We start from the raw sequence: 24646 nt of genomic DNA, 5'->3' as shown, positions 1-24646 counted from the left end.
TATTTATGTCGCAATGGGACTGGGAAGAAAGTAATGTCTAGCAATGTTTTACATTTTATTAAAGTATTGTATAAATAAAATAGGACAAATAATATTACATGTATTGTAAAACTTTGAAATATAAATGTTCTTGTTCAAGAAGCTTATGAGTTCAAGAAGACCTCAAAGAGACTGGCAACTGAGTGCATTCTGTAAAATATTCCAAATGGGAGTCCAATATTCACAACAGAAGCCCAGAGGGTGAAACTGTAGAACTCAGTCCTGAACGTGTGGTCAAACTGGGGACGAGCACCAAACGCAGGCATGATCCAGAGCTGAAAAAGGGGAACAGTGTCAAAAATACCATTCTTAATCAAAACTGTAGTTATAAAATCAACTATGTCTCATCAAACCAGAATGTCAAGCAATTGGTATACTCAGTTGGATAGGATACCACGCACAAGGATGTTGGCGAGTAGCAGGAAGGCACATATCTCCTTTAACAGTTTTCTCTTCCAGGTGAGCCTGTGCTGAGGAGGGGCAGAACATACATTTCTAGTCATGTTAGCAACCGGAAGAGTGTCAGAGTTGGTGTTAAGCAGCACCAAGTTTGTGTCCTGTGAAACTGGGTTAGGCTGGTGGAATGGCTGACGGTGGAGGCCCACAATGATAAAGAAGTTCTGCAAGCCAAGCTGGACCACAGTCAGTAAGGAACAAGCTAGGCTGAAAGCATTCAGGGAGTCTTTTGCACCAGACGCTACCACAGCCACAATGGTGAAGTAGTTGATGGTGAACTGGCCCATGGAGGCCCCCACCAGCAGCACCACGTCGAGGCTGCGTGTGGGGTTCTTTCCTGACACGTGGTCCCTCTCGTCCAGCCTGTAGATGACACAGCCGACCGTAGAACAGATGGACATGAGGCTCACGGCCACCAGGTTCATCAGGTAGTGCATCATCAGCGCCATGTCTCTCTTCCCTTGGTCCTCTTTCGCCACATCCACCTCGTACACTACGAACGTTGCCAGGCCTACCACCAACAGCACCATGCCTGCCGCGGGTCCCAGACACACGTCTTTGAGGTGGAAGCGGTGCTCGTGGGGGCTGTGCTCGTCCACCATACGGCCCACATTCTTCCACATGATGTAGGCCATAGCAGAGGCAGACAGACTGTACTCAATGTTGAAGGGGTACAAGTAGAAGGAGACCTTCTTGAAGATGCTACACGCTGAATGGCTACAATGACATGCGTCCTCATAATTGCCTGGAATGAGAGGATGATGAGGTTGAACTTGTTTCATTATGCTACAAGACCAAACATTAAACAGTGTATTGTTCAGCACCAGTACTTCTGATTTACTGACTGTAAGAAGAGGAATTTGTGGTGTTTGTATCCATAGGGAGACCCGCCTGGTGTATGGATTCTTCAGTGACTGCAGACATCCACAAAACCAGGTTGGTAGATAGGGTCAACATCAACCCACAGCTGAAATACACATTAGACTGTAATTAGACACATTACACCAATAAAAAATACAATCATTTAGCATTGAATACTTTTTACCGAGTTATGTTCCTTTGTAGCTGCACACAGTCCTTGGCATGAGTCCAAAAGAAGTATGTCTGGGAAAGCACAAATACTGCTAGTTTGCATTTTCTAAAATGTGATTTAGTGTTGAAAGCAAATGTACCCACATACCTGAACAAGTATAAATACTGCGTGGACTGCAGGGAAGACTATCTCGACAGCTGAGTCACAGTGAAGATAGCCTACATAGTTGGCAATCTTACATACATCCATTACAAGACTGCAGGTACAAAACAGCACAAGTCCACCTGAAGACAATAGATAACATTTAGGGATGTTAGCCCTCACAAACCAAGTATAACAGGGGGTCAGATGGCTGAGCGGTTAGGGAATCGGGCTATTAATCAGAAGGTTGTCGGTTCGATTCATCCGTGCCAGATGATGATGTGTCCTTGGGCAAGGCACTTCACCCTACTTGCCATAAGAGTGTCTGCTAAATGACTACATGTTATGTAAATGTATAAAAATGATGCATTGTTGCAATACAACTCTGTTGAACCAATCACGACGAGGCTGGACTGTAGAGACAGGGTCTTACCTCTGAGCCACATGGGGAAAGCATGGACATCTTTATAAAGAACAGCGCCATGTCTCCTGAATGTGTAGACTGTGTAAAAGAGCATCCAGACAGTGCTGAGGCTGAGAAGGAGGATGAAGAAGATTTGTTGGTGAATGGTACCGATGGCTTTGTCATTGACGGTACCGCCACTGACCACTGCACAAGCCAGAATCAAAACGTTGAGAGCGATGATACCAGACAGCACCCTTTCAACATTATGGCTCCCCTCTCTCCTGTTGTTCCTATTGGGGGTCTGGCCAAAGCTGGGTGCATTCTGGAAACTCTCCGGTACCTCCACGATAACGTCGGACAGATTAGCCTGAACCACCTCGCTTCCACCTACGCACGTCCTTCAGAGTTTACAAGGAAACTTTAAATGTCAGAGAAGTGGCATCACAGTTCAATCTGAAAACAGTACAGCCGTCAAGGTAAACAACAACCTACCTGCCGACAAGAGTTCTACACGTCCTTATCACCTCGGCTGTCATGGCTTTCAAATCCATTCCTGTCCCCTGGTGTGCCCAGTCAACTATGACTGGTAATCGGAATTCAGGGTAAGAACAAGGTTCAGTCAGGAACAACATCGAAGCAGACACACCATACACCAATATTTATTTCATCCACCAACTATGAGTACTTTAAAATGACATCCTCCACTGCCAATAAGAGAAAAGAAGGTGCATACCCTACTTCTTTAAGAGACAAAAGTAGCTATTCTACCAAATACTGCAGGCCTTTATGTCAGGACATGGTTGGTGTCATTTCAAAGCCAGGAATAGCACAAGTAATATAAATGAATAGTTACAGCAATCCTAACATCAGCGTTTTCCTAAATCCCTTCGGCCTACATTGTAAGCAAGAGGAACAACAAAATCTGTAATTAAACTCTCAAACCCCAGAGTAATTTCTTCTGGCAGATAAACATAGTGATAACAGCCATACTAACCGTCAGCGTGAAAATACAGCAGCTGCAACAGGTGCAATCAATTTGAAGATAAACCGGCCTTCCTGCCGCTGGCAGAATGTCAAGCTGGTTACCTAGTGCAATGCAGAAGAGACAACACTTTGATAGATATTTATTTTAAAGACAGAGAATGGGACTTACACTGTGTAAATTAGTATATGTCTACAAAAGTGTGATATTTCATGGCCGTTGAAAATAAACTTGCATTTCACTTTGAGTGGCATGGCCCACTGCAGGGCTTCAGGCTAATTGGCTAATGTGCTGCACACAATAGGTCAATGGCTGCACAGCCACATGTGTTGGTCTAACGCCAGATCGGTGACTTTGTGATTTTGCGCGACAGAAAGAAGAAGCAGTAGACAAAAAAATTAAATATATAAATAAAAAGCAGATGACTTTGATGATTTTATTGTAGTGGATGGGAACAAAGACTTGGGTGAGATAATGCTCACAAAGTAGCGACTCTTTCGACCTAGTGAAGAACCACATCAAACCAACATGCTGTGGGCCTAAATCATGATTTTTTAATGCATCACTGAATCTAAATCAAAATAAGAATACGTGTAATTTAGTAACAATAAAAATATCTCAGCACAATTACAATCAGGAGTCAGATGGCAGATGGCAGATACAATCGGGAGTCAGATGGCTGAGCGGTGAGGGAGTCGGGCTGTGAGGGAGTCGGGCTAGTAATCTGAAGGTTGCCAGTTCGATTCCCGGCCGTGTCAATTGACGTTGTGTCCTTGGGCATGGCACTTCACCCTAGTTGCTTCGGGGGGAATGTCCCTGTACTTACTGTAAGTCGCTCTGGATAAGAGAGTCTGCTAAATGACTAAATGTAAATGTAAATTACAGTAGATATATACAGGTTGTAGCCAAGTCCTGAATCCCACAATATCCTGACCAGTCCAAACATTTTATCTTAGTTTACAAATAGAATATGATGACATCACTTTATTTAGTTTAACATGTTAATGGCAAATGTAAAACCCAAGATTACAGATAGTAAGCGGGTCAATAGCAAAAGGGTAAGAGCACTTGTTCACACGTGAGCCAAGTTTAGGAGAGCAGGAATACTTCAAAGAGACTGGCAACTGAGTGCATTCTGTAAAATATTCCAAATGGGAGTCCAATATTCACAACAGCAGCCCATAGGGTGAACTTGTAGAACTCAGTCCCAATTGTGTTGTCAAACTGGGGACGAGCACCAAATGCCGGCATGATCCAGAGCTGAAAATGTGATAAGGGCATAGAGATCAACACCATTCTATCAACCAAAACAAAATCATTCACATTTCAAACAGGGGGACCACAGTAACAGAACTAAGTCTCAGGGAGGCCATGCAGTACTTACAATAGCATTGCCCAGCAGTAGAAAGGCACAGACTTCCTTTAGGGCCCTTCTCTTCCAGGTAAGCGTATTCTGTGGTGGAGCGGCATGGACATCCAGACTGTGGGTTGTGGAGACTCGTCTAGACTTGGTCTCCATGTCTGTGCTGTAGGGGTTGCTCATCTCTGTATGGGACTGCAAAACATGCGCATTCAAGAACGCAATCGCAGAGTGGGTCTCCCCAAATGGCTCGCGGTGGAGACCCTCAATGATGAAGCAATTCTGGAGGCCGAGCTGGATCACAGTCAGTATTGAGGTGACCAGATTCAGGATATTTATGTAGTCAGCAGCACCAGACGCTACCACAGCCACAATGGTGAAGTAGTTGATGGTGAACTGGCCCATGGAGGCCCCCACCAGCAGCACCACGTCAAGGCTGCGTGTGGGGTTCTTTCCTGACACGTGGTCCCTCTCGTCCAGCCTGTAGATGACACAGCCGACCGTAGAACAGATGGACATGAGGCTCACGGCCACCAGGTTCATCAGGTAGTGCATCATCAGCGCCATGTCTCTCTTCCCTTGGTCCTCTTTCGCCACATCCACCTCGTACACTACGAACGTTGCCAGGCCTACCACCAACAGCACCATGCCTGCCGCGGGTCCCAGACACACGTCTTTGAGGTGGAAGCGGTGCTCGTGGGGGCTGTGCTCGTCCACCATACGGCCCACATTCTTCCACATGACGTAGGTCATAGCAGAGGCAAACAGACTGTACTCAATGTTGAAGGGGTACAAGTAGTAGGTGGCTGATTCAAAGATGGCACAGGCAGAATGACTGCACTTACAGTTCACATCTTCATTGCCCCGGGCTAAAAGGAAAGACACGTATAAGTCGTTATCCCGTTTTTCATGCGTTTTTCATGCTGTGTATATACACTTCACAAATATGCCAACTATTTACTTGATCGTTGTTACAATGGTTACAACCACTCACCTCTGTACAGGCGGTGAGGGGGAGGTGCTGTGGTGTTAGTGTCGTCGGGGACAATAGTTTGATGGAGGGACTCTTCAGTGACTGCTGACATCCACAGCACTAGGTTGGTAGAAAGGGTCAACACCAGCCCACAACTGAAACACGGATACAAGAGTTATCCCACAGCAGCGGGAACCAAACAGTGTTCACAGGAATACATGTATTTTATTCCTCCTTACCGTGTTATGTTCCTTTGTAGCTGGACACAATCTTTGGCATGGAGCCACAGGAAGTATGTCTGAAAGAAATCAAATTTTTAGTCTGCTTGTGTTTTACTTGGCATCCCCTCCCTTGAAAGACAGTTTTGATATTTTAATATAGACCCTTACCTGGACAAGTATGAATAAAGCCTGCACAACAGGAAAGATGATCTTGACAGCAGAGTCACAATGAAGATAGCCTACATAGTTGGCAATCTTAAAAATGTCCATTATAAGACTGCAGATTCCAAAAAGCACCAGTCCACCTGGAGAAAATAGGAATTATATTTAGAAATCAGATCATTAGGTGAGCATTAGACATGCAGTGAAACTATGTTAAGAGCAATTCTGTCACAGAAAAGATAAAAACTATAAAAGGTTTTCTTACCCCTCAGCCAAACCGGCCCGGCATGACTATCCTTATAGAGAACAGCACGATCTCCTCTGGATGTGTAGATTGTATAGTACAGCATCCAGATTGTAGTACAGATGACCAGGATGCAGAGGAAGATCTGCAGCTCAATGCTACTGATGGCTGTGCTGTTGAAGGCACTGGCACTGACCAGAGCACATCCTAAGATCAGAATGTTGACGGAGATGACACCAGAGAGGATCCATCCACGGTTACGGCCCCTCTCTCTCACTGTGCCCCCGTAGGAAAGGGCGAGGCTAGGCAAGCGATGGCTTCTACCAGCCGGTGCCCTAAAATGGCTGCTGGAACGACGAGCCTCCTCACACTCCTTTCCATTGGTCATCATCCTGCTTGGTTCACAATCACAAGGACAGGCAATATTTGAACACGTTTTCTTCAGAGATCAGTTCATATCTGATTGTCTCTTTCTAAATTAGGCCTGGTTTTGGTAGTCTGAACGGTTACCCGTTCATCTTGGCAGGTGCTCAAGCCCTTGCAGTATCAGGTCACTTGACAAAAACGGTCAGAAATCCACACAGACAATCAAAAGACATGCTAGTAATACATATCATGGATAGCGTAGGCCTACCTGTGGGAGACTGTCCTGCTGCTCCTGAGAGGAAGCTAGGTCCTGTCATGGCTTTTATCTCCACCCAGAAACGCTATAAGGTTGACCTAAAACAGCATAAATCACTCCATAGAGTTATAAACGTCACGTATACAGTTAGATAACATCGCATATCTTCTGTCAAAGCAGAAGAATGTGACAGCATGCACATGGATCCTTTTTTGTGTGACAGTAAATGGGGACCAATATGTGCCTCACAAAATAAACTTTGGGAGAGTTAATGACATTGACTGTTAAACTATTGTGATATTATATAGCCAAGACTCCAACTACACAGCATTTGAAGCACATTTGAAAAGCACTTTAATATAGGCTAGTTTGCTGCAAAATAAGCATGACTGTAGAATAACGATAGACGCACGCGTGTTTTATTTTGATTTTGATCTGATCATGAACACTTTCATGGCGAAATGCGATTGTAACAAAAGTCCCAGTTCAGTTTAAAGTAATGTGATGGGCCAGCGACATTACCGCTGCGACCCGGCAGATCTCGGGTGTCGCTCCCTGGATACGGAATGCGCGTTTCTATCATGTTTGCAATGAACGTTTGCAATGAAGTGCAGTGGCACATCCGACCATGACTACAATGATGGTGGAACATCGATGGAGGCTGATACTTCATTCTGGGATCCGTATTCATTAGATGGCCAAATGATGTTCGAACGTAATGGAGTAGAAGGTCAGTTGATATTGTACCATGAATGACAGGTATCACAAGGCGGCCCGGGATGGCTACCTGGACTTGTTGAAAGAGGCTACACGGAAGGACCTTAACGCGCCCGACGAAGATGGCATGACACCGACTTTATGGGCTGCTTATCACGGCAACCTAGAAGCCCTGCGGCTGATCGTCGGCAGAGGGTGTGTATTAGCTAAATTTACCTTTGCACCAGTAAACATGCTTTTAAAAGTGAGAAATGTTTTGAGACCTAAAATGTGGCTAAGGTTAACAACATTAACTGATACAGCTATAGACGAATTGGATTACAGGGTAGTGACACTACAACCGGTAAAGCTACACCGCCTTGAAGTAGGTCAGAAGTTTATGGGCAGAATTAGTTGGGATGAGTGAGGCACTGTTCTGAGCAAATGTCCCATAACACAACAATTGAAAATTTGAAAATTATGTGATTGTTTGCGTGAGACGTAGTCATAATATTATAAAACATGAATGTATGTAACATTGTGTAAAGCTTTAATTGGATAATCCGTTACAAGACAATGCATACAATAATAGTTCTCATAGGGTTAAGACCTACCGGCAAGTACTTCTGTCCCAGCCTCGCACTAGTACTTGACAGTATGATATTAGCCTATCATTTTGTTTCAAATACATCTGTATTAGTTGAATTTTTATGGCCTAGATTATGTTCCATGATGCAACAATGGCCAATTCAACAAATGTGTATTTGAAACGTTCTAATGGGGTGGTTCCAATGATTCCAACGATTATTACAGGGCAATGCATAGGCTACAGTTAGATATATGAATATAAAGAAATTGCAATCTATTATGTGTTGGTGACTCCTGAAGTAGTTTATCAAATTGGCTCATGGTTATTCTGTGAGGAAGTGATAAAGACAAAAGCTCTCATTGCATTTCTGGCTGACCTGGTTTCTCTGTGGGTAGAAAGACCCATTATCAAAGTCGTTAATTGGCAAAAGTTTGAGTGATTCTCTTTGTCTGTGAAACCACATACTGTACCACATTAGAAGTGTCTGTCTCTGTGTGTGTGTGTGTGTATGTGTCCTTTTGCAGACATTTTACCGTAACAGGAAAAATTACTAAGCACACTTTTGTGGTTCATTGGTCATCCTAACATGCCTATTGTTTAGGGCAAATCGCACATGCAGTGAACAAGTCAGGATCCCATTAGCAGTCTTGTCAGTGACAGGATGTAGTCGATGGGGAGAAACCATTGGGTTTCCCACACTCCAAAAAGTAAACAAGATGTTACAGAAATGTACTGCAAAATAAGAATAAACTACACTTTATAAAACAAAAAGCCTTTCTCGATTGCATGTGGGACATTGTGTACAATTTGTATGTGAAACTAAAAAATTGAGACTATATATAACCAGATCCAGGAACACGATTAGATAAATTATACTCTGACAGCTTTATGGCAGGAGTGATCGGAATAACACCTGATGGTCAATCTGTCATTGTATGGGTAACAGTTTGTGATAAAGAACAAGATTGAAATGGGTACATTTCTATCCTTTGACTTTTAGGTGATAAACAGGTTATTCATTGCAATAGATGATGTAAGCTTCCAGAGAACCTCTGACATTATTACTAAAGTTAGTTACTAAAGTGAGATTTGGGGGGGTTAAAACATTGAACTTTTTATTTTTTATTTTATGGGACTGGAATTTAATAAACAGATTGAACATAATGTTCCTCAAATCCCTCGCAAACCTGTACATTTGTGTTAAATTGTCAATGTGATATTATAGTGTTTACAGACAGTGTATTCATATCTGTATATCACACCGGGAAAATGTGCAAATTGCTGCATTATTGCTTCCTGGGCTCCATGCCAAATACCCAGGCTCTCTGTGCCCCACTTTCCCTGTTGGGAACATCCATCTACCAGCACCTAGCTACTGTTGCTAAGTATATTGCAGTGGCCTCTCCCCTCTCTATCTTAACCCAAACCCATATCCTGACCCCCCCCCCCGTTCATAAGTCCTGTGCAGGGGAGTTATCAGCCAGGGGTAGAAATCAGGGTCAGGCAGGTGAGAAGGGGCTAATCTTTGCTCTGGGTCTAGTGTGGCACACAGCCTCTCTTGTGAAAACTTTGAAGCTTAGTCCATCAATAATATATCTGGGCCTGGGATGGGTTTGCCTGCGACCCATTAAATATTGATTAAGCCCTAGTGGAGGGCTGGCATAGGGAAGAATAACAGGAGAATCATAGGCTTTATGGTTTAAAATACTATAAATTATATTAAAACTCAACTGTCATGGCATACTTAAAATATAATAAATATATAAAAAAGAATAGTTTTAAAAACAAAAAAAACAAACGCTAGATGGCCTGTTTTTGATTTGCTGCCGAGTGCTACATTCTGAATGTCTCTGTGTTCCTTATCAGACAGCCTCCTGTGCTGCTTTATGACTGGAGGAATTCTGCATGACATCACCAAGCGTGCACAGTTGTCAGGTGCAACCCAACCGGCCTCCCCTGAAACAAGATACTGGTTTTGTAGTTGGAGTCCTGGCAAGTCAGTGGTCATATTACGGTCTGCCTGTAGCAGGGCAGCGCTAGCAAAGGTGACCCTACGGTCATAGGGTGAGGACAGGAGTGTAGGGGGTATAAAGCATGGCCATGACACTGGGGAAATACCCCTAGAGTTGAAAGGGAAAAACACCCCTGGAGAAAAAGTGGTCTTTGTCTTTGTGCTATTAGAACCAATGTGTTGATGTTTATTAGCTAATGCAAAGCGACGGTGCACTGTTAAAGATTTTACATAATTCATGAGGTCCCAATGAACAATTTACAGATGAGAGGTCAATGGTAAAATATAATCCAAAAAATGATGTGCTTACTCACGAGTGTGTTGCTATACTTAGGTTGATATTGTCTGAGGACAAAAGGTCAGGTCATTGTCATTTTGGTTCATATTACACCTAGCTTACACTCTATGAAACAGTATGTAGTATGTTGAAAATCATGGGTCTTTTATGTCCGTGGTCTTTACATAGTTTCAAATGAACATTACCGGTTATTCGGTCGGCAAAATATTTCTAATCCTCTTCTCCACGTATTGCAGGGGCAACCCTGACAAGTGTGACATATGGGGCAACACGCCACTTCACCTGGCGGCTGCCAACGGGCACCACAACTGCCTCTCCTTCCTGGTGTCTTTTGGTGCCAACGTGTGGTGTCTGGACAACGACTACCACACACCGCTGGACATGGCCGCCACCAAGAACCACATGGACTGTGTCCGCTACCTGGACTCCATCGCTGCCAAGCAGTCGGCCCTCAACCCCAAGCTGGTGAGCAAGCTGAAGGACCGAGCGTTCCGCGAGGCCGAGCGCCGCATCAAGGAGTGCGTGCAGCTGCAGAGGAAGCACCACAAGCGCATGGAGCGCAAGTTCCACAAGGAGGCGTCCGAAGCCTCCATGTCCGACGCCATGAGCTTCTCCAGCTACACCAGCAGCTCCGTGAGCCGCAAGCTGCACCACCTCAACGCTGCCACCGTCAGTGTGCCATACTCTCAGGTCAGACTGATGGAGGGAAATACATAACAAAGGTCATGCACAGTATTGCTGTGTGCTGTGCTTTCCTGTCTGGGGTTTTTGTCATTTTGCCACCGATTGTTTAAGGCCCTGGCTGATTCTGTCCCTGCAGGTGACTCTCCATGCCACATCCCGAGGGAAGACCAAGATCCAGAAGAAGCTGGAGAAGAGGAAACAAGGGGAGGGGACCTTTAAGATCTACGAGGACGGCCGGAAGAGCGTGCGCTCCCTCTCCGGTCTTCAGCTGGGCAACGACGTCATGTTCCTCAAGCAGGGCACCTACGTGAACCCCAAGGACCGCTCCCGCAGGAACGTCCGCGACATGTTCCCCGGGGACAACGACGATGCCATCTCGCGTGCCATGAGCGAGCCGGGCCTCCACGGGCCTGACGTGGACTACTCTGTAATAAGCACCGACTCGGGTCACGACTCCCTGTTCAACCGTCCGGGCCTGGGAACCATGGTGTTCCGGAGGAACTACGTCAGCGGGGGGTTGTTTGGCATCGGCAGACGGGACGAGGGCAGCGTGGTGGGCACAGAGCGGCCCGGTGCCAACGTGCGTCTGCGCAGCCGGCTGCACCGTTCCCCCAGCCTGGACAGTATCGGCAGTGCCCACAGCCTGCAGGAGAGGAACATGCAGGAGCTGCCCTGGGATGAGGTGGAGCTGGGCCTCGATGACGACGACGAACCGGAGACCAATCCTCTGGAGGTCTTCCTGGCCATGCAGAGCATGAATGAGTTCATGCACATCTTCAAGAGGGAGAAGATTGACCTGGAGGCACTGTTGCTGTGTTCAGACCATGACCTCAAGAGCATCCACATCCCCCTAGGGCCCCGTAAGAAGATCCTGGATGCTTGTAAGAGACGCCTAGATACCATAGAGGACCCTGACAATATAGAGGACACAGAGTTGTGATTGCTGCTTACATAACGGGCCCATGAGTTGACACATCTCCAGGATAAGTATCTACAAATGAAAACATTTGTGGAATTGTTTAAGTGTAGATGGGGAGATGTTATAACTCCAGCCATATAACACAACATATCAGCCAGCCATATATTACCGAATACATAAGCTTATCTCAGTTTGCTCTGTTTTGTCATTGTACAGATAAAAATACAAGCGATAAGCCGTAAATCCTACTGTGTGCCTCTCACCGAACCTTAAAGGTCAGCGGTGTGCTGTTGAGAGGATGTTTTGTATGCAGGGAAAAGACTGCTCCGCCTCTTTAAATGGGTACCATGGTGACAACCCAGGCTAGAAGGACCTTGTCAAGACAAATATCAATGAAAGGGTATATGTGTCCAGAATCCTAAACAAGTTTCCTGTGGTCAGACAGATAGGATTTATAGTAGAGAGATACTATTAAGACACACTCACAAGAGTCATCAACACTGCACTGTTGGGAGTAGCTGTTCAATAACCAGCAACAGCCAGAACTGTGTGTTACTATGTACTATGTAGCATAGTTTATGCAGAGCCTGAAATTGGGTTTTCCCTTTTTGCCTCTTACTTTAGGCCTATGTTTACCCCTGTGGGGCATGTAGTGTTGTACCATCTCCTGTGCCTGTACTCCTTATGCCTGCGCATTAGATACAAAATGAATGACGACATTAATTCATACCATGGTCACTTTTATTTTATTTTTTTTACCTATAGTGTCTTTTGGCCTTGGCCGTTTAACTATACGAGTACATTTGTTTACACGCAGTATGCCTGCAGTAGAAGTTTCAGTTTGGTCAAAGAAAGCCAATTATTCTGATTCTAGTTTATTTGGGGCTAGAAGAAAGAAAATGGTTAATGTCTGGTGACGTTAGCTTATTGTTGCATATTAATGTTACAGAAGAACACTTCACATTAACCTTTACAGTTTGACATGACAGATGTAGGCTATAATTTACAATCTCACCTAGATGTCCGTATGTGTTTATACTTTTATTTTGGTATTGTCTTCCAAGTGTTGATGGTATTGGTCAACGAAGATGCACTTGTAAATGACAAGATGACAAATCTCAAACTTGAATTTTGCTTAATAAACAAATTCACAAATGTAAGTGGTTGAAGTGATTGTGTTGTGTAAGGCTTTGGCAAAGTGTTGTACAGTAGGTCATAGTCTAGGTACCTTGTGATCTCTCCTTGTTGACAGAAACAGACTAAGTATCTGTCCTCACAACATACCTCCTGTTTGCTTTTCCTGTCCCTACCCAGGATGCTTTGCATGAAAAGTCAGCTTGTTAGAGATCTCAGCCAAAATAATTCTGTCTCTGCTTGGTCCCACACATAGCACTGTAGTAGCATGTCCATGGTCAGATAGAGAGAGAGGAAGTAAGGGTGGGGTGGATAATGTTGCTGTCACAGAACATTCCAGGATGTTTATTCGAAAGCACCACTACAGTGAGTACGGATAATTACAACCATCACTGCTGTGGCATTAAATTCAGTCAATGTCAAAGAGTTCATGTTCTGAATGAGTTACTGCATGGTATTTTGTTTCTAAATTCCTGAAATATAAACCACATTGGTTTGGCCATCCTGTGCTGGATGAAATGTTGAGGCAGAAGATACGGAAAGAGAGAGAGATAACGAAAGGGGAGGGGTGTAACATGAGGAGGCTGCTGTGACCTGACTCATGTGAACTGTAAGGCGTGGTGTTGTTCAAGTTTTGTCTTTAACTAGACAAAGGGCTTTATAAGAAAAGAGGCGAGTTCAGTTGTGTGGCTGACTAACATCCTAAGCCTCTGGTCTTTACTGAGAGAAGGGTTGTTGAAATCCCAATTCATATTCCGCTGCCTGGCAAGACAGTAGACTAACAGCCATGGATACCCTTGTCATTAAAGAAGAGGACGGAGAAGAGAATCACAAATCCTCTGGAGGCCCAGAGTTACCCCAGACTAAAGAGGAACCAGGGGATTGTACCAGACCCGTTGAGGCTGGGGACAACCGGGGACAACCTGGGGACAACCCTCCCCAGTCTACCCCTCTGAGCCCAGAGGATGTGCTGTGTGACTCTTGCATTGAGAGTCCCTGCAGGGCCCTCAAGTCCTGCCTCACCTGTCTGGTGTCCTACTGCGAGGCCCACCTCAGGCCCCACATAGAGAACAGCAAGTTCCACAACCACCGTCTGGTGGAGCCCTTACAGGACATGGAGGATCGCAATTGTGACCTTCACAACATGCCTCTGGAACTCTATTGCCTGACCGATGGAGTCTGTGTGTGTCAGGAGTGTCAGGAAGTTGAGCATCAGGGACACAGCTCTGCACCTGCAGGGGAGGCTCGCAGACAGATTGAGGTGAAGTACACAAATGTGTACACACACATGCATACATGCACACATACACACAACAATACTTTTTATTCAGCGGTAGGTTTACCATCCGAGAAAATATAGCTTCAAAGGACTTATTTTGTGAGAAAAGTATCCAAAGTTGAAACTGTATAAGTCTGAATGAACAATGATATGGACAGTACAGTATGTTCTTGTGTGGTAGCACAGGCAGTTCCAAAACATATCCCACCCTTGCATGAGATTTTTTGTACACATGGTTCTGTTTAGGAAATAGTGAGAGTCTGCATGTGGGTGTCTGACTGTGTGTGTGTGAGTTCAGACAGAGCTGCAGAAGAAGCAGGGGGAGATTGTAAAGACAAGCACCACGGCAGAGAATGTTATCAGCAAGTTGCAGAGGAACAATGTATCCATTGAGGTACTTTCTTTTCCTTCAACCTTTCTGAGCCTTTGGCACATTTGTCTTGTGTACAAGTTCCCTTTCCCACACTCTTCCAACCCATCTGTGAATCAACCCCCTTATCTCTGCCGTGGTTCCCCCTACCATCCGCTGTGGGCCTCCCTCCCTCCAGAGTTCCGTGGCAGGGGTCCGTGCTGTCATGGAGCAGGAGTTTGGCCTCCTGCAGCGGGCAGTGGAGGAGGCCAAGAGGGGAGTGGCAGAGCTTCTGGAGGCGGAGCAGAGGCAGGCGCTCAGCCAGGCTGAGGGCATCCAGGCCCATCTGGAGCAGAGGAGCGCCGAGCTGAAAAAGACCTCGGCCCGCCTGGAGAGACTCTGCAGGAACAAGATTGATGTTGACTTCCTGCAGGTGAGGAAGAGATAAGAGCGTGCATTCCATATGGTAAATGATTCGAAAGAGCTCATTGTCAATGTCGCCGAGCTTGATATCTTGTAGGATATGCCACTTGTGGTTACAGTGAATCATTGTGTCAAAGGTCAAGGGTTTTTGTGTGATAATGATTCTGCTTTATCATGCTTTTATAGAAAGTGTCTGAAATAATGACGAAATTATAATCAAATATTATGTTATACTACATATAACATGAATGCATTTTTTTATTTTTTATTTATTTTTACTGTATTATTACTATACCCGCACAATAGGCCAGCCCTGTACAAATTAGGTCAAATATTTGAATCAGTACTAATAACTCCCCCTGGTGGTCATGCCAGCAATACTCTGAGTGGAAGAAGGGGGCAGTGGACGTGTGTCTGCCTGAGGTGCATGTCAGCCTCATGGACCACTTATCCTCCTTCAGCACTGTGGTGACTGAGGTCACCCAGGAGCTGTGTGGCCAGCTACTCTCCACATACACACTCAGGTTAAAGGGAGCCTGCAAGAGTGGTGAGTTTGGACACATCTATATTTTGAATCTTCTAAAGAGCTGGAGGTGTAATCTATCAATGTAACCCTCTGCAACCTGCTCTCCAACAGAGAAACTGGCCAATGCCAAGATTACAGAAACTAAACCCTTGTCTCTGCCTCAACCAAAAACTCAAGAGGACTTCCTCAAATGTAGGATTTAGGTTTTACTGCATTTACTGCATATTTACCACATTCTAAATTCTAATGCATTTCATGAGTTCATTTGATGTTACATAACAACTTTTAACAAACCTTTTTGACTGACTTGTATCAGCTCATCTATTAAATCTTCGGACATGTTATATTTATATCACAGATGCCATCCGTCTGAACTTTGACCCAGATACCACCCACCAGTACCTGAGGTTGACTGAGGACGACAGAAAGGTGACCAACACCACGCCCTGGCAGCACAGCTACCCTGATACGCCCGGTCGCTTTGACCACTGGCGCCAAGTGATGACCTCCGAGAGCCTTTACCTGGGGCGCCACTATTTCGAGGTGGAACTGGGTGGGGAAGGGACTCATGTGGGACTCTCTTATAAAAGCCTCCACAGAAAGGGCCCGGATAGCCGCTGCTGCATCACAGGAAATGACTTCTCCTGGTGCCTGGGGAAGGAGAGTAGAGGTTACTCTACCTGGCATGCAGGTGTGGAGACACCCCTGGACTCCAGTCTGGTGACAAGGGCAGGGATCTATGTTGACTTTGCCAGTGGTTTGCTTTCCTTCCACCATGTGACTGATTCTATGACACTCCTTAAGCAGTACAGTGCTGACTTCATGGAGCCTTTGTATGCCACGGTCTGGCTCTCTAAGAAAGACAATGTGGTCTCTCTGGTCAGTCCTGAGGATCCATTTCCACAAAATAGCTAAATTGTCATAACTGCTTCTCCTTTAAAACCACCTACTGATGTCCTACAGTTATATCAGGGTGTGCAATAACTACCTGCACTAGAGTCAGTGGGCAAGTATGTGTGTTTAGTAAATGGTGAAAGATAAGGGACGGTACAAGAAAAAGATTGTTGACATCTGGTTCTGGTTCTAGTACACCATCTAGTGGTGACGGAAGAACAAGACTGTACTTATAATATATGTACTGTAATTTTTTAAACATGTACTGAAGAAATATTATATGTGCTGGCGTTAGAACAGGACTTCCTAAAAGCAATGGTAGAGTGATTGTATAATAAATGTATAAACATATACATATTGTGGGAAACACAAATTACAACAATGTGATGCAAATAAATGTTTATTCAATTAGCAAATTACCACTCATAAAGGGATATAGCTTGACACGGCATGATCACAATTATTCCATTATTATGAAGGCTGTAGCATGGAACTTCATTATACATTAGACAGCCTCACTCTAATTATGAGTCTTGTACTGCATACATTAAAGTTAAGCATTGAAATCAGTCTCACTGTCATCATAGGCTGGGTTTACAAAATGTACACCTGACTGTGTGAGGGAGATAGAGTTGGCGTTTTCAGCCCCATACAGACCAGGAACAGCTGGTATCACGGTGGGCTTGTCAAACATGGGATTGTCAAAACCATGGTCCATTGGCCCACCGAGGTCTCCAATCTCACTACTCCGTTTCAAGCTGCTCAGGGAGGGCATGGTGATGGTGGGCAATGAGGGTACTTTAATAGCACCCCTGTAATATAGGAATACTAGAAGGAACACACCTCCCACCACTATCAGAACCCCAAATATGGTTCCCAACACCATCCCTGTATCTCGCCCAGACCCGTGACTGCTGCTACTCCCCGAGGATGCCTGGAACTCAGCCTCAGCTATACCCAGGTTGGAGCCGGCAGATTGGGCATCCTTCAGTATGTCACGGGCAAGAGCCTCAGCAACCATACCAGCCTTGTGGCCCGTTTCACCATCCATCAACACTATCTGGATCTCTGCTGCCCCCTGGCGAGGAAACACCCCCAGGAACCACCGGGATTTCTCCACTTTGGATATGCCAAGCTGGATGGACTTGTATGGCGTCAGACCAAGGAAAATGTGCATCAGTCTCTGGCGGTAAGTCTCCAGGTTGAATCCAGGGACGTACTGCAGAGTGACTATAGCTCCGCACACGTCACAGCAGTGTCCAACCGGGCGTAATGGCTTCTTACAGGTCACTGAAGAACATTCCACATGGCCACAGATCTTCTCAAGACTGGCTGCGTTGCCGCACTCACAGCCGGAGACATCGCTGCAGCCTGAAGAGCCCAAGCTGATGGACGAGGAGCCGTGGAACTGCAAGCGGCCCGAGGGAGAACCCAGGTACCGGCTGAACTCGGAGTTGCTTCTGAACGTCTTTCCCAGAACCGACACACTTTGCACGGGGACGCTCGGCCGGTTGGAGGAGAGGTCGACACGGAAAGAGGAGTGGGCTTTGAACACCACGTTGTCATAGCGGCAGGGAACGCTTTCCTCATGCACTGAGAACAGGAAGCGGCCCTTCTCCAAATCGTCTGCTGTGGAGGCCGCCTGCCACAGAGCGGGATCAAACCACTGCAGAGACTCGACATCCTTGAATTTGACAACAGCACCAGGTTTGTAGCCACCGGCTCCCACTGAGAAGCCAGCTCCTGAGGTCAGGATAAACTCTCCGTCCACCGGCAGTCTCATCTCCTGGACAGAGTGGACAGTCTCCACGTACACAGACACTTTTCTAGATGCAGAAAATTGCACCCTGTCGTTGCCAATGGGCACTGAGCCTTTGTCCCAGTTGGTCTCGTTCTCATAGTTGGTGTCAGGGATCCATTGTTTGTAAACGGCGTCCGCTGCCCCGAGGGCACAGAGAAGAAAAAGCACGTCTGGTATTTTCAGCATTCTGAAGGTTTGTGACAATTAGAAGGGACTTCAGTCTGACCCTTATCTCCCACAGTGTGACTGTCACATGAAACCACATACCCTGTGTATAAAAGCGATGATCTCTGGTTAACATTCTGCTGACCAGTAAGATCACCGGTAAAAGATTAACTTTCAGAGCAATAAAGTCAACCAAAATTGCCATATAAGCTCCATCAACAACAACATGACAATGGCTTTAAACATGGATTATGAATGCAGAGTGTTGATATTATTATCTTGATTTTAACTGATCCATTTACGGGAAGAAATTTCATTAACACAACAACCCATTTGAAAAAGTTATTCGTTCTGAATTATAAATTACAGATTAAACCAATTATCTCTAAAAATCATCCACATAGTGCTAATGGACAGAACCAACTCAAACAAAGCATTGTGTAAGTACAATTGTAAAACATTTGCATCAGGGAGCGAATCTAGATACCAATATGGGGTCCTTCGCACGTGAAGACTTTTTGTTTACATCCACGTCATCACACGGAAGTTAAAACCGACTGCATTGACAGTGTCGAAATGTTGAGACAGGTTAGATTGCCAGTGCCTTTAGAATGGTCAAACTACGTTAAACAATGTATTAACTAGTCAATGTAATGTTCCTTTACTACTAAATTATGCAAGAACGTTATTGACTGAAACTAAACTTGCTTTCGTAATATAAATGGGGGTTTAGTGACTGTTAGCTAGCTAGCTAATACTTGTTAGCTAAATTAGGAATTGCGTTATCATCATTTGTAGATATCTGGATCTGTTTCTGCTCGATGCTGCTTTCAGATATGTATTATTAGCATTTGTTGCCAATTAAAGACCCTTAGATTGTAACATGCTCCATTTGTTACAGGATTCAGAAGCAGATGCTCCACTCTTTGGCGACGATGAGGATACACATACAGCGAGTCAGAGGAAGTCCAAAATCAAGTGAGTTCAGTGAAGGACTCTTCTGAAATATACATCTTTTTGTTTTCTGTCAGAAGTACAGAGGTCGGTCCAAACCTGGTCTATGTTGCAGGTACCCCGTGGCCACATTCTTCCATCTCTTCTTTCGCACATGTGCCATCCTTGTCTACCTGCTGTGTGAAGTAGTGAGCAGTAGCTTCATTGTTTGTATGGTCACCATCATTCTCCTCCTCTCATGTGACTTCTGGACAGTGAAGGTGGGTGGAACGTTGGCGTGGGTCAATTACCTCTTATTCATTGCAAATTAACCATGTTATTTGTAAAGCTTTAGACTAGTACAATATTTGTGTGGTAATATGGAAATAGTCGTTTTCTACGAACACTGATTAAACCAGTTGTATTACAGAATGTAACTGGCAGGTTGTTGGTGGGCTTGAGATGGTGGAACCAGGTGGATGACGATGGAAAGAGTCATTGGGTGTTTGAGTCCAGAAAGGTACAGTCTGCATATTGCTGACATTGGGCCTTGGCTTGCCTGTCTTGATCCTGTTGACGACCAATGTAAAGCATGAAACATCCAAAGACGAGAGTATCTGTAGAAAGATAAACTGCTCTTATTTCTGACTGCTCTTTAGACAGGTAGCAGAAATGGTGCCTCTAACTCGGAGTCCCGGATCTTCTGGCTCGGATTGGTTGTGTGTCCTCTTTTCTGGGTCATTTTTGTGTTCAGCACCATCTTCTCCCTCAAAATCAAATGGCTGGTGAGTTATCTGTCCTTCCCCTGTTTTTAGGACTTGAGTATTTATCTTTGATAAAGCCAAGTACAGTGACTTCCATGTGAGTCCATGAAAAAAAATGAGTATTCGTAAAGTATTAGTCTTTTCTCCCACCAGGCAGTGGTAATCATGGGTATGGCCTTACAGTGGGCCAACTTGTATGGGTATGTTCGATGCAAAGTAGGGGGCAAGACCAACTTGAGAAGCATGGCAACCAACTACCTTGGTGCCCAGTTCTTTAAACAGGTATACATAATAGTTTAATCAATGAAAAAAATGTATCCGCATGTCCATCAGTAATTAGCTTGATTATTTTTCCTTTTTACCCCCAGGCAATCGCAAAACATGAGGGGCCCTAGGGTTACCTGGAAGAAGCCATTGGATTGGCATTGCGGCCTATGTAGCCTACATCAAATGTTGTTATTCAGATAAGCCTAAATGAGGCATACAGTTATTGTTTCTTAATTCCTGTTAAACAGGTGGAGGGTATCTCTCTATTATATGAGGGGTTATTTAGCAATATTTTTGAATAGGATACATTTATTTTTGGTGTAATTAGAATTATTTTCCCTTGTGTGATCACACCACAATCTATTTACACTTAGATGATTGATACATTCCTCTGAAATGCATGCATCTGCTTCTGTTTAATAAATTCAACCAGTGACTACTTGAATAAATAAAAAAACACTTGCTAAAATGCTTTATCCAGTCGGAAGGATCATCAGACACAGCAGAAGGAATCCCATCAGTAGGCCAGATTCAGAAGAAGGTTCAGGTTGAGCGAATAGCGTAGGCTGTTATTGAACACTTGCGCGCGTCATTCAAACAGCCGACGAAAAGTTTCTAGCAGCTGAAGATACGACTAGTTTGACAAATAGTACTTAATGTAGATTTATTAGAGATTGATGTGTGATGGAAAATGACAGCACATCATACAGGATTGAGACTCTTGATGAAAATATTGAAAAGGTCAGTAGGCTAATGCTAAACAACGTATTTTAGGATTGCCATGAGCTACTGAGTATAGCTAGCGAACATCGTTGCTGTGTAGCTACTGTAGACTACTGTACTACTGTACTGTACATCTGTTGCTCTGTAGCCTACTGCTGTACTGTTACTGTAGCCCTAGCCAACTGTATGGCTAGCTAAAGCAACAACAATCTACTGTAGCTGCTATCCCGTGCTATTCAATGATTGACAATACATAATGATTAGTGCTAAGTATTTAGTCAATTAAGCCTGTTGAAATCTGTAAATTACGAATTTGAGCAGTGACTGGACACACATATTCCTGTGATTAACAGATGGAAGAACGGTTGTCATTTATCACAAGCAACTTGGAAAGAAGTGATCGGTTGACGAGGAGCATGGTACAGTAAGAACAAGTATTTAAGGACATGATCTGACATATTGTCTACTTGTTCAAAACGCTTCCACAACATTAGGCTTGGTGCTTCAAACAAAGGTTATTGTTGTTGTACTGTAGGTGTCCACTCTAACGTCGTTAGATAATCATTTCGAGCACCTGGAGAACGTTGTCAGTCCAATGCATAACTATACGACGTGCCAAATGCAGCTGAAAGACACAGTGAACCAGACCTTGTTTCACATGGACAAAGCCATCAGCCATCACCAGGTCCTCAGGAAAACAGACAAGATCCTCCTGATGGGGTAAAAATGATGGGAACCTTGAGAGAAGGGCTTAATGAGTTTACGGTAACGTAGCCTCGCTACTTAATGTACGGTTGTTTCTGTGCAGACCTGCAGGTAGAGTGCATGATTATCTGGACTGTCTTCAGCAGATCAAGGAAGCAATTGAATTCTTTGAAGGACACACAGAAGAGCTGCACCTTACTACACTGGTGACTTGATTGTTCCTGTGTCCCATTGCCCTCTGGCTTTCAATGAGTGTAACTTAGCAGTGTATACAAATACGTGAATGTACACTCAGTAATGAAGATATTGTGGAAGTTCAATGAGGGAATTGGAATTTTGTTTCTGCAGAAAGAAAGGTTAGAAAAGGCTAGGCCACTGATGGAGTCAGAGTTCTGTGTTCTGGTTGATCGCCACTGCACAACTGCAAAGACCCTCGATTTCCTGAATTTGCTGGGCGTAGAGCGTGCAGGAGGGCAAACAGGGGATGTCATACCCAAGACTGGACTGGAGAACCTCAAGTCCATCTACACATGGTTGGCTGAATACACAGGTACAGTAATACTGCAAGCTGAGTCTGGAGCTTCAGACTCCAAATGAACCCAGGGGTAAATTACAGAGCAAAACTCCAATCATTCTCTCAGTAGCAGTCTTCTGTTATATCATTTAAAGTCATGATTTGGCACGCTCAGTTACATAATGGAGACCAGAAATTACACACCAGGGTAGATGTAACTAACATTTTGTGGTCAAAGACAATAGACAAGAGGACAATAGAATATACTAAGCCGAAGCATGATGATTTTTTTCCCCACAGCTCAGAACAGTGGGCATGTTGCCACTAAACTCCAAACACTGTCATTGGACAGAAACATAAAACATGAACTTATTGGACCAGCGGCATCAGGTTCTCGTTCTAAGATGTCCCTGAAGACCTTTTGCAATTTAAAAAGTCTCTTCCGAGCTAAACACCCAACACTCCCCAGTGTTCCATCCATGGATGTGGTTGGAGCACCGAAATACAGAAGTTCCTCCGAAAGTCTATCAGAAGGCAAGCCTCCAAACCCAGACTCCAATGTGCCCCCACCACTGAGCATCTCATCCCCTACCCCTTCTCATGTCACTTTCAAAACACCGTCAAAAAACACAAGCCCATCCAAAATGAAAGGAGGAACACTAGCAGGCTCCAGAGCGTATGAGGCGAGCTGTCCCATGAACAGGCTGAAGACAATGTCGCTAGGAAGAAACCCACTTATCAAAGCCACAAGGTCCCAAGAACCCTTCAGTGAGTAACACGTCTTTGTACCCGAGAGCTTACCCATCTCTCAGTGTATTTGCTGTGACCGTGAATAATGTTCTAATGTCTTCACAGACCTTATGAGCTATTATGCTGCAAAGCGGTCAATATGTCTCGACTATTCGCTGAACGTTTGGAAAGACCGCTACCGCAAGTGCTGTGTGTCCTCGTTGAACCACCACTCCCTAGAGAAGCAGAACAAACACATTATAGAGTCACCCTTTAAGAAGACCAAGAAAACAGGTTGGGAATCCACGTACATTATGCCAAAACGTAACGTGATCGGTTACCGGAATGTGGGGTTTGCATAATCAGTAGCATGAGTGAGATCTTGTCTTCAGACAGGGAAAGCGTGCTTAACATGGAGATTGATGTCCACCTGGAATGTGTCAGAGTATTCGTGATCCTTGTTAAACGAGAACACACCATGCTGACGCAAGTGTTTTCTGAGGTCTGTCCCCGGACCTTTAGTGCCCTCATCCAGGTCCGTGACACATAACCAAGCGAAAGGGGAGGGGGGTCAAAGGTCACACAGGCCGTGTAATGAACTACTGACTAGTGAGGTGTTACAGGACACATGTCGTCCTGGCCTGAATCAGGTCACTCTTTTTCAGAACGCTCTCGACAACCTGCTTCATGATGGAGAGAACATCATCTTTGCCACCAAACGGGCCTTTTTTCGTAGCGAATACTCGGTCATCCTCGCCATTTTAGCTACAGTAGACTATCTCATACAGCAGAGGAATGGACCCAGTGTACTGGAGGTGTGTTTCAGTTGGTTTTAGGTGTAGGCTAGTGATTATGTAGGTTAACTACAGAGCTCAAATTGGAGTGAGGCAAGTACATGGGGCTAAGCTAAGGTTACTGTGTACTGAAGGTAGTGTATTTGTGTGGCTGTTATTGACTGCCAGGATGCATCAGACTCAATAACGGCCAAGGTGAACACATTCATCTCGTCCATGAAGGAGCTGGTTACCAAAGGTTTGGATGGATTTGCAGACAGCGTCAAGGTGCTTTACTCTTTAGTGGAATTGGGTTTCAATTTAGAGATCATTGACAAGTTCATGTTCATTGAACTGAAGTCAGAGCTCACTTAATCAGAACATCTCTCCATGTCGTCCTCTCTCGCCCAGAGCCACCTGGATTGTAAGAACCTACCCATGGATGGAACAGTGCACGAGCTCAATCACAATGTAACACCCCCCTACGTTCTCTCATCTCTGCCCTCTGACCATCTAGTTTAGCATTCAGTCACTGTCATTCACATTTAAAATAGCAGTGTTGTTACTGGGGTTCACCAGAGGCATGGGACGTTTGTTTTAATAGATTATAATGTTTAAGTCATACTGAATAAGAGGTGTCAAACTGTGACACGTGACCCCCCAGATGAGGTGTGGCAAATACAAAGATAAATATGTAGCTATAGATACAGGATCTGATCATTTCAGGAATTCATTTTTGTCCATGTTCCCTGACTGGAAAGGTTTGAGAAACACAGCTCTTTATGCTGTATGAACAAACTCCTCTGTAAATGTGCTGGTGGGTTTCCTTCA

At 44.7% G+C, this 24646-nt stretch overlaps 6 protein-coding genes across 7 annotated transcripts; 3 read left to right on the top strand and 3 right to left on the bottom strand.

Annotated features, from left to right (window-relative positions):
* Positions 1–60: 60 nt before the first annotated feature.
* Positions 61–2631, bottom strand: LOC136940437 (proton channel OTOP2-like). Its single transcript, XM_067232582.1, has 8 exons — positions 2568–2631; positions 2329–2473; positions 2103–2203; positions 1676–1812; positions 1541–1599; positions 1341–1462; positions 441–1240; positions 61–314 (listed from the first exon to the last, which is right to left on the bottom strand). Exons 2-8 carry the CDS (start codon positions 2394–2396, stop codon positions 144–146), a joined length of 1458 nt encoding a protein of 485 aa, XP_067088683.1. The 5' UTR covers positions 2397–2473; positions 2568–2631; the 3' UTR covers positions 61–143.
* Positions 2632–3496: 865 nt separating this feature from the next.
* Positions 3497–6408, bottom strand: LOC136940434 (proton channel OTOP2-like). The gene is made up of 6 exons (XM_067232580.1): positions 6039–6408; positions 5780–5916; positions 5630–5688; positions 5412–5545; positions 4442–5286; positions 3497–4317 (listed from the first exon to the last, which is right to left on the bottom strand). Exons 1-6 carry the CDS (start codon positions 6406–6408, stop codon positions 4147–4149), a joined length of 1716 nt encoding a protein of 571 aa, XP_067088681.1. The 3' UTR covers positions 3497–4146.
* A 979-nt stretch (positions 6409–7387) lies between these two features.
* Positions 7388–11857, top strand: ush1ga (Usher syndrome 1Ga (autosomal recessive)). Its single transcript, XM_067232581.1, has 3 exons — positions 7388–7551; positions 10470–10923; positions 11054–11857. The coding sequence occupies exons 1-3, from the start codon at positions 7388–7390 to the stop codon at positions 11855–11857; spliced, it is 1422 nt and encodes a 473-aa protein (XP_067088682.1).
* A 1841-nt stretch (positions 11858–13698) lies between these two features.
* On the top strand, positions 13699–16935 carry LOC136940803 (tripartite motif-containing protein 16-like protein). The gene is made up of 6 exons (XM_067233115.1): positions 13699–14231; positions 14548–14643; positions 14798–15031; positions 15397–15568; positions 15659–15739; positions 15906–16935. Exons 1-6 carry the CDS (start codon positions 13758–13760, stop codon positions 16460–16462), a joined length of 1614 nt encoding a protein of 537 aa, XP_067089216.1. The 5' UTR covers positions 13699–13757; the 3' UTR covers positions 16463–16935.
* Positions 16936–16987: 52 nt separating this feature from the next.
* Positions 16988–18440, bottom strand: amn (amnion associated transmembrane protein). The gene has a single exon (XM_067233116.1). It carries the CDS (start codon positions 18426–18428, stop codon positions 16995–16997), a length of 1434 nt encoding a protein of 477 aa, XP_067089217.1. The 5' UTR covers positions 18429–18440; the 3' UTR covers positions 16988–16994.
* Positions 18441–18948: 508 nt separating this feature from the next.
* Positions 18949–20835, top strand: LOC136940733 (Golgi apparatus membrane protein TVP23 homolog B-like). 2 transcript variants are annotated; one of them, XM_067233013.1, is made up of 7 exons: positions 18949–18995; positions 19309–19385; positions 19477–19621; positions 19771–19860; positions 20000–20125; positions 20258–20386; positions 20473–20835. In XM_067233013.1, exons 1-7 carry the CDS (start codon positions 18984–18986, stop codon positions 20497–20499), a joined length of 606 nt encoding a protein of 201 aa, XP_067089114.1. In that variant the 5' UTR covers positions 18949–18983; the 3' UTR covers positions 20500–20835. The 2 variants fall into 2 exon arrangements, with proteins under 2 accessions (XP_067089114.1, XP_067089113.1); XM_067233012.1 differs by lacking the exon at positions 18949–18995 and having other exon boundaries at positions 19291–19385.
* The last annotated feature ends 3811 nt before the right edge of the window (positions 20836–24646 follow it).

The sequence above is a fragment of the Osmerus mordax genome, chromosome 3 (assembly GCF_038355195.1).
Source record: "Osmerus mordax isolate fOsmMor3 chromosome 3, fOsmMor3.pri, whole genome shotgun sequence".
NCBI lineage: Eukaryota > Metazoa > Chordata > Actinopteri > Osmeriformes > Osmeridae > Osmerus > Osmerus mordax.
This window is presented reverse-complemented; position numbering and strand designations above follow the sequence as displayed.

Coding starts and splice junctions, on each gene's coding strand:
- LOC136940437 (XM_067232582.1), bottom strand. CDS start 2,396: ATGCACCCAGCTTTGGCCAGACCCCCAATAGGAACAACAGGAGAGAGG. Junction 1,813..2,102: donor TTTCCCCATGTGGCTCAGAG/GTAAGACCCTGT, acceptor TATTGTCTTCAG/GTGGACTTGTGCTGTTTTGT. Junction 1,463..1,540: donor CTACAAAGGAACATAACTCG/GTAAAAAGTATT, acceptor TGTGTATTTCAG/CTGTGGGTTGATGTTGACCC.
- LOC136940434 (XM_067232580.1), bottom strand. CDS start 6,408: ATGATGACCAATGGAAAGGAGTGTGAGGAGGCTCGTCGTTCCAGCAGC. Junction 5,689..5,779: donor CTTTATTCATACTTGTCCAG/GTAAGGGTCTAT, acceptor GATTTCTTTCAG/ACATACTTCCTGTGGCTCCA. Junction 5,287..5,411: donor CCCTCACCGCCTGTACAGAG/GTGAGTGGTTGT, acceptor CTTTCCTTTTAG/CCCGGGGCAATGAAGATGTG.
- ush1ga (XM_067232581.1), top strand. CDS start 7,388: ATGAATGACAGGTATCACAAGGCGGCCCGGGATGGCTACCTGGACTTG. Junction 7,552..10,469: donor CGGCTGATCGTCGGCAGAGG/GTGTGTATTAGC, acceptor CACGTATTGCAG/GGGCAACCCTGACAAGTGTG. Junction 10,924..11,053: donor TCAGTGTGCCATACTCTCAG/GTCAGACTGATG, acceptor CTGTCCCTGCAG/GTGACTCTCCATGCCACATC.
- LOC136940803 (XM_067233115.1), top strand. CDS start 13,758: ATGGATACCCTTGTCATTAAAGAAGAGGACGGAGAAGAGAATCACAAA. Junction 15,032..15,396: donor TTGATGTTGACTTCCTGCAG/GTGAGGAAGAGA, acceptor TGGTCATGCCAG/CAATACTCTGAGTGGAAGAA. Junction 15,740..15,905: donor TCAAGAGGACTTCCTCAAAT/GTAGGATTTAGG, acceptor TTTATATCACAG/ATGCCATCCGTCTGAACTTT.
- amn (XM_067233116.1), bottom strand. CDS start 18,428: ATGCTGAAAATACCAGACGTGCTTTTTCTTCTCTGTGCCCTCGGGGCA.
- LOC136940733 (XM_067233012.1), top strand. CDS start 19,291: ATGCTCCATTTGTTACAGGATTCAGAAGCAGATGCTCCACTCTTTGGC. Junction 19,622..19,770: donor GTGACTTCTGGACAGTGAAG/GTGGGTGGAACG, acceptor GTTGTATTACAG/AATGTAACTGGCAGGTTGTT. Junction 20,387..20,472: donor GTGCCCAGTTCTTTAAACAG/GTATACATAATA, acceptor TTTTACCCCCAG/GCAATCGCAAAACATGAGGG.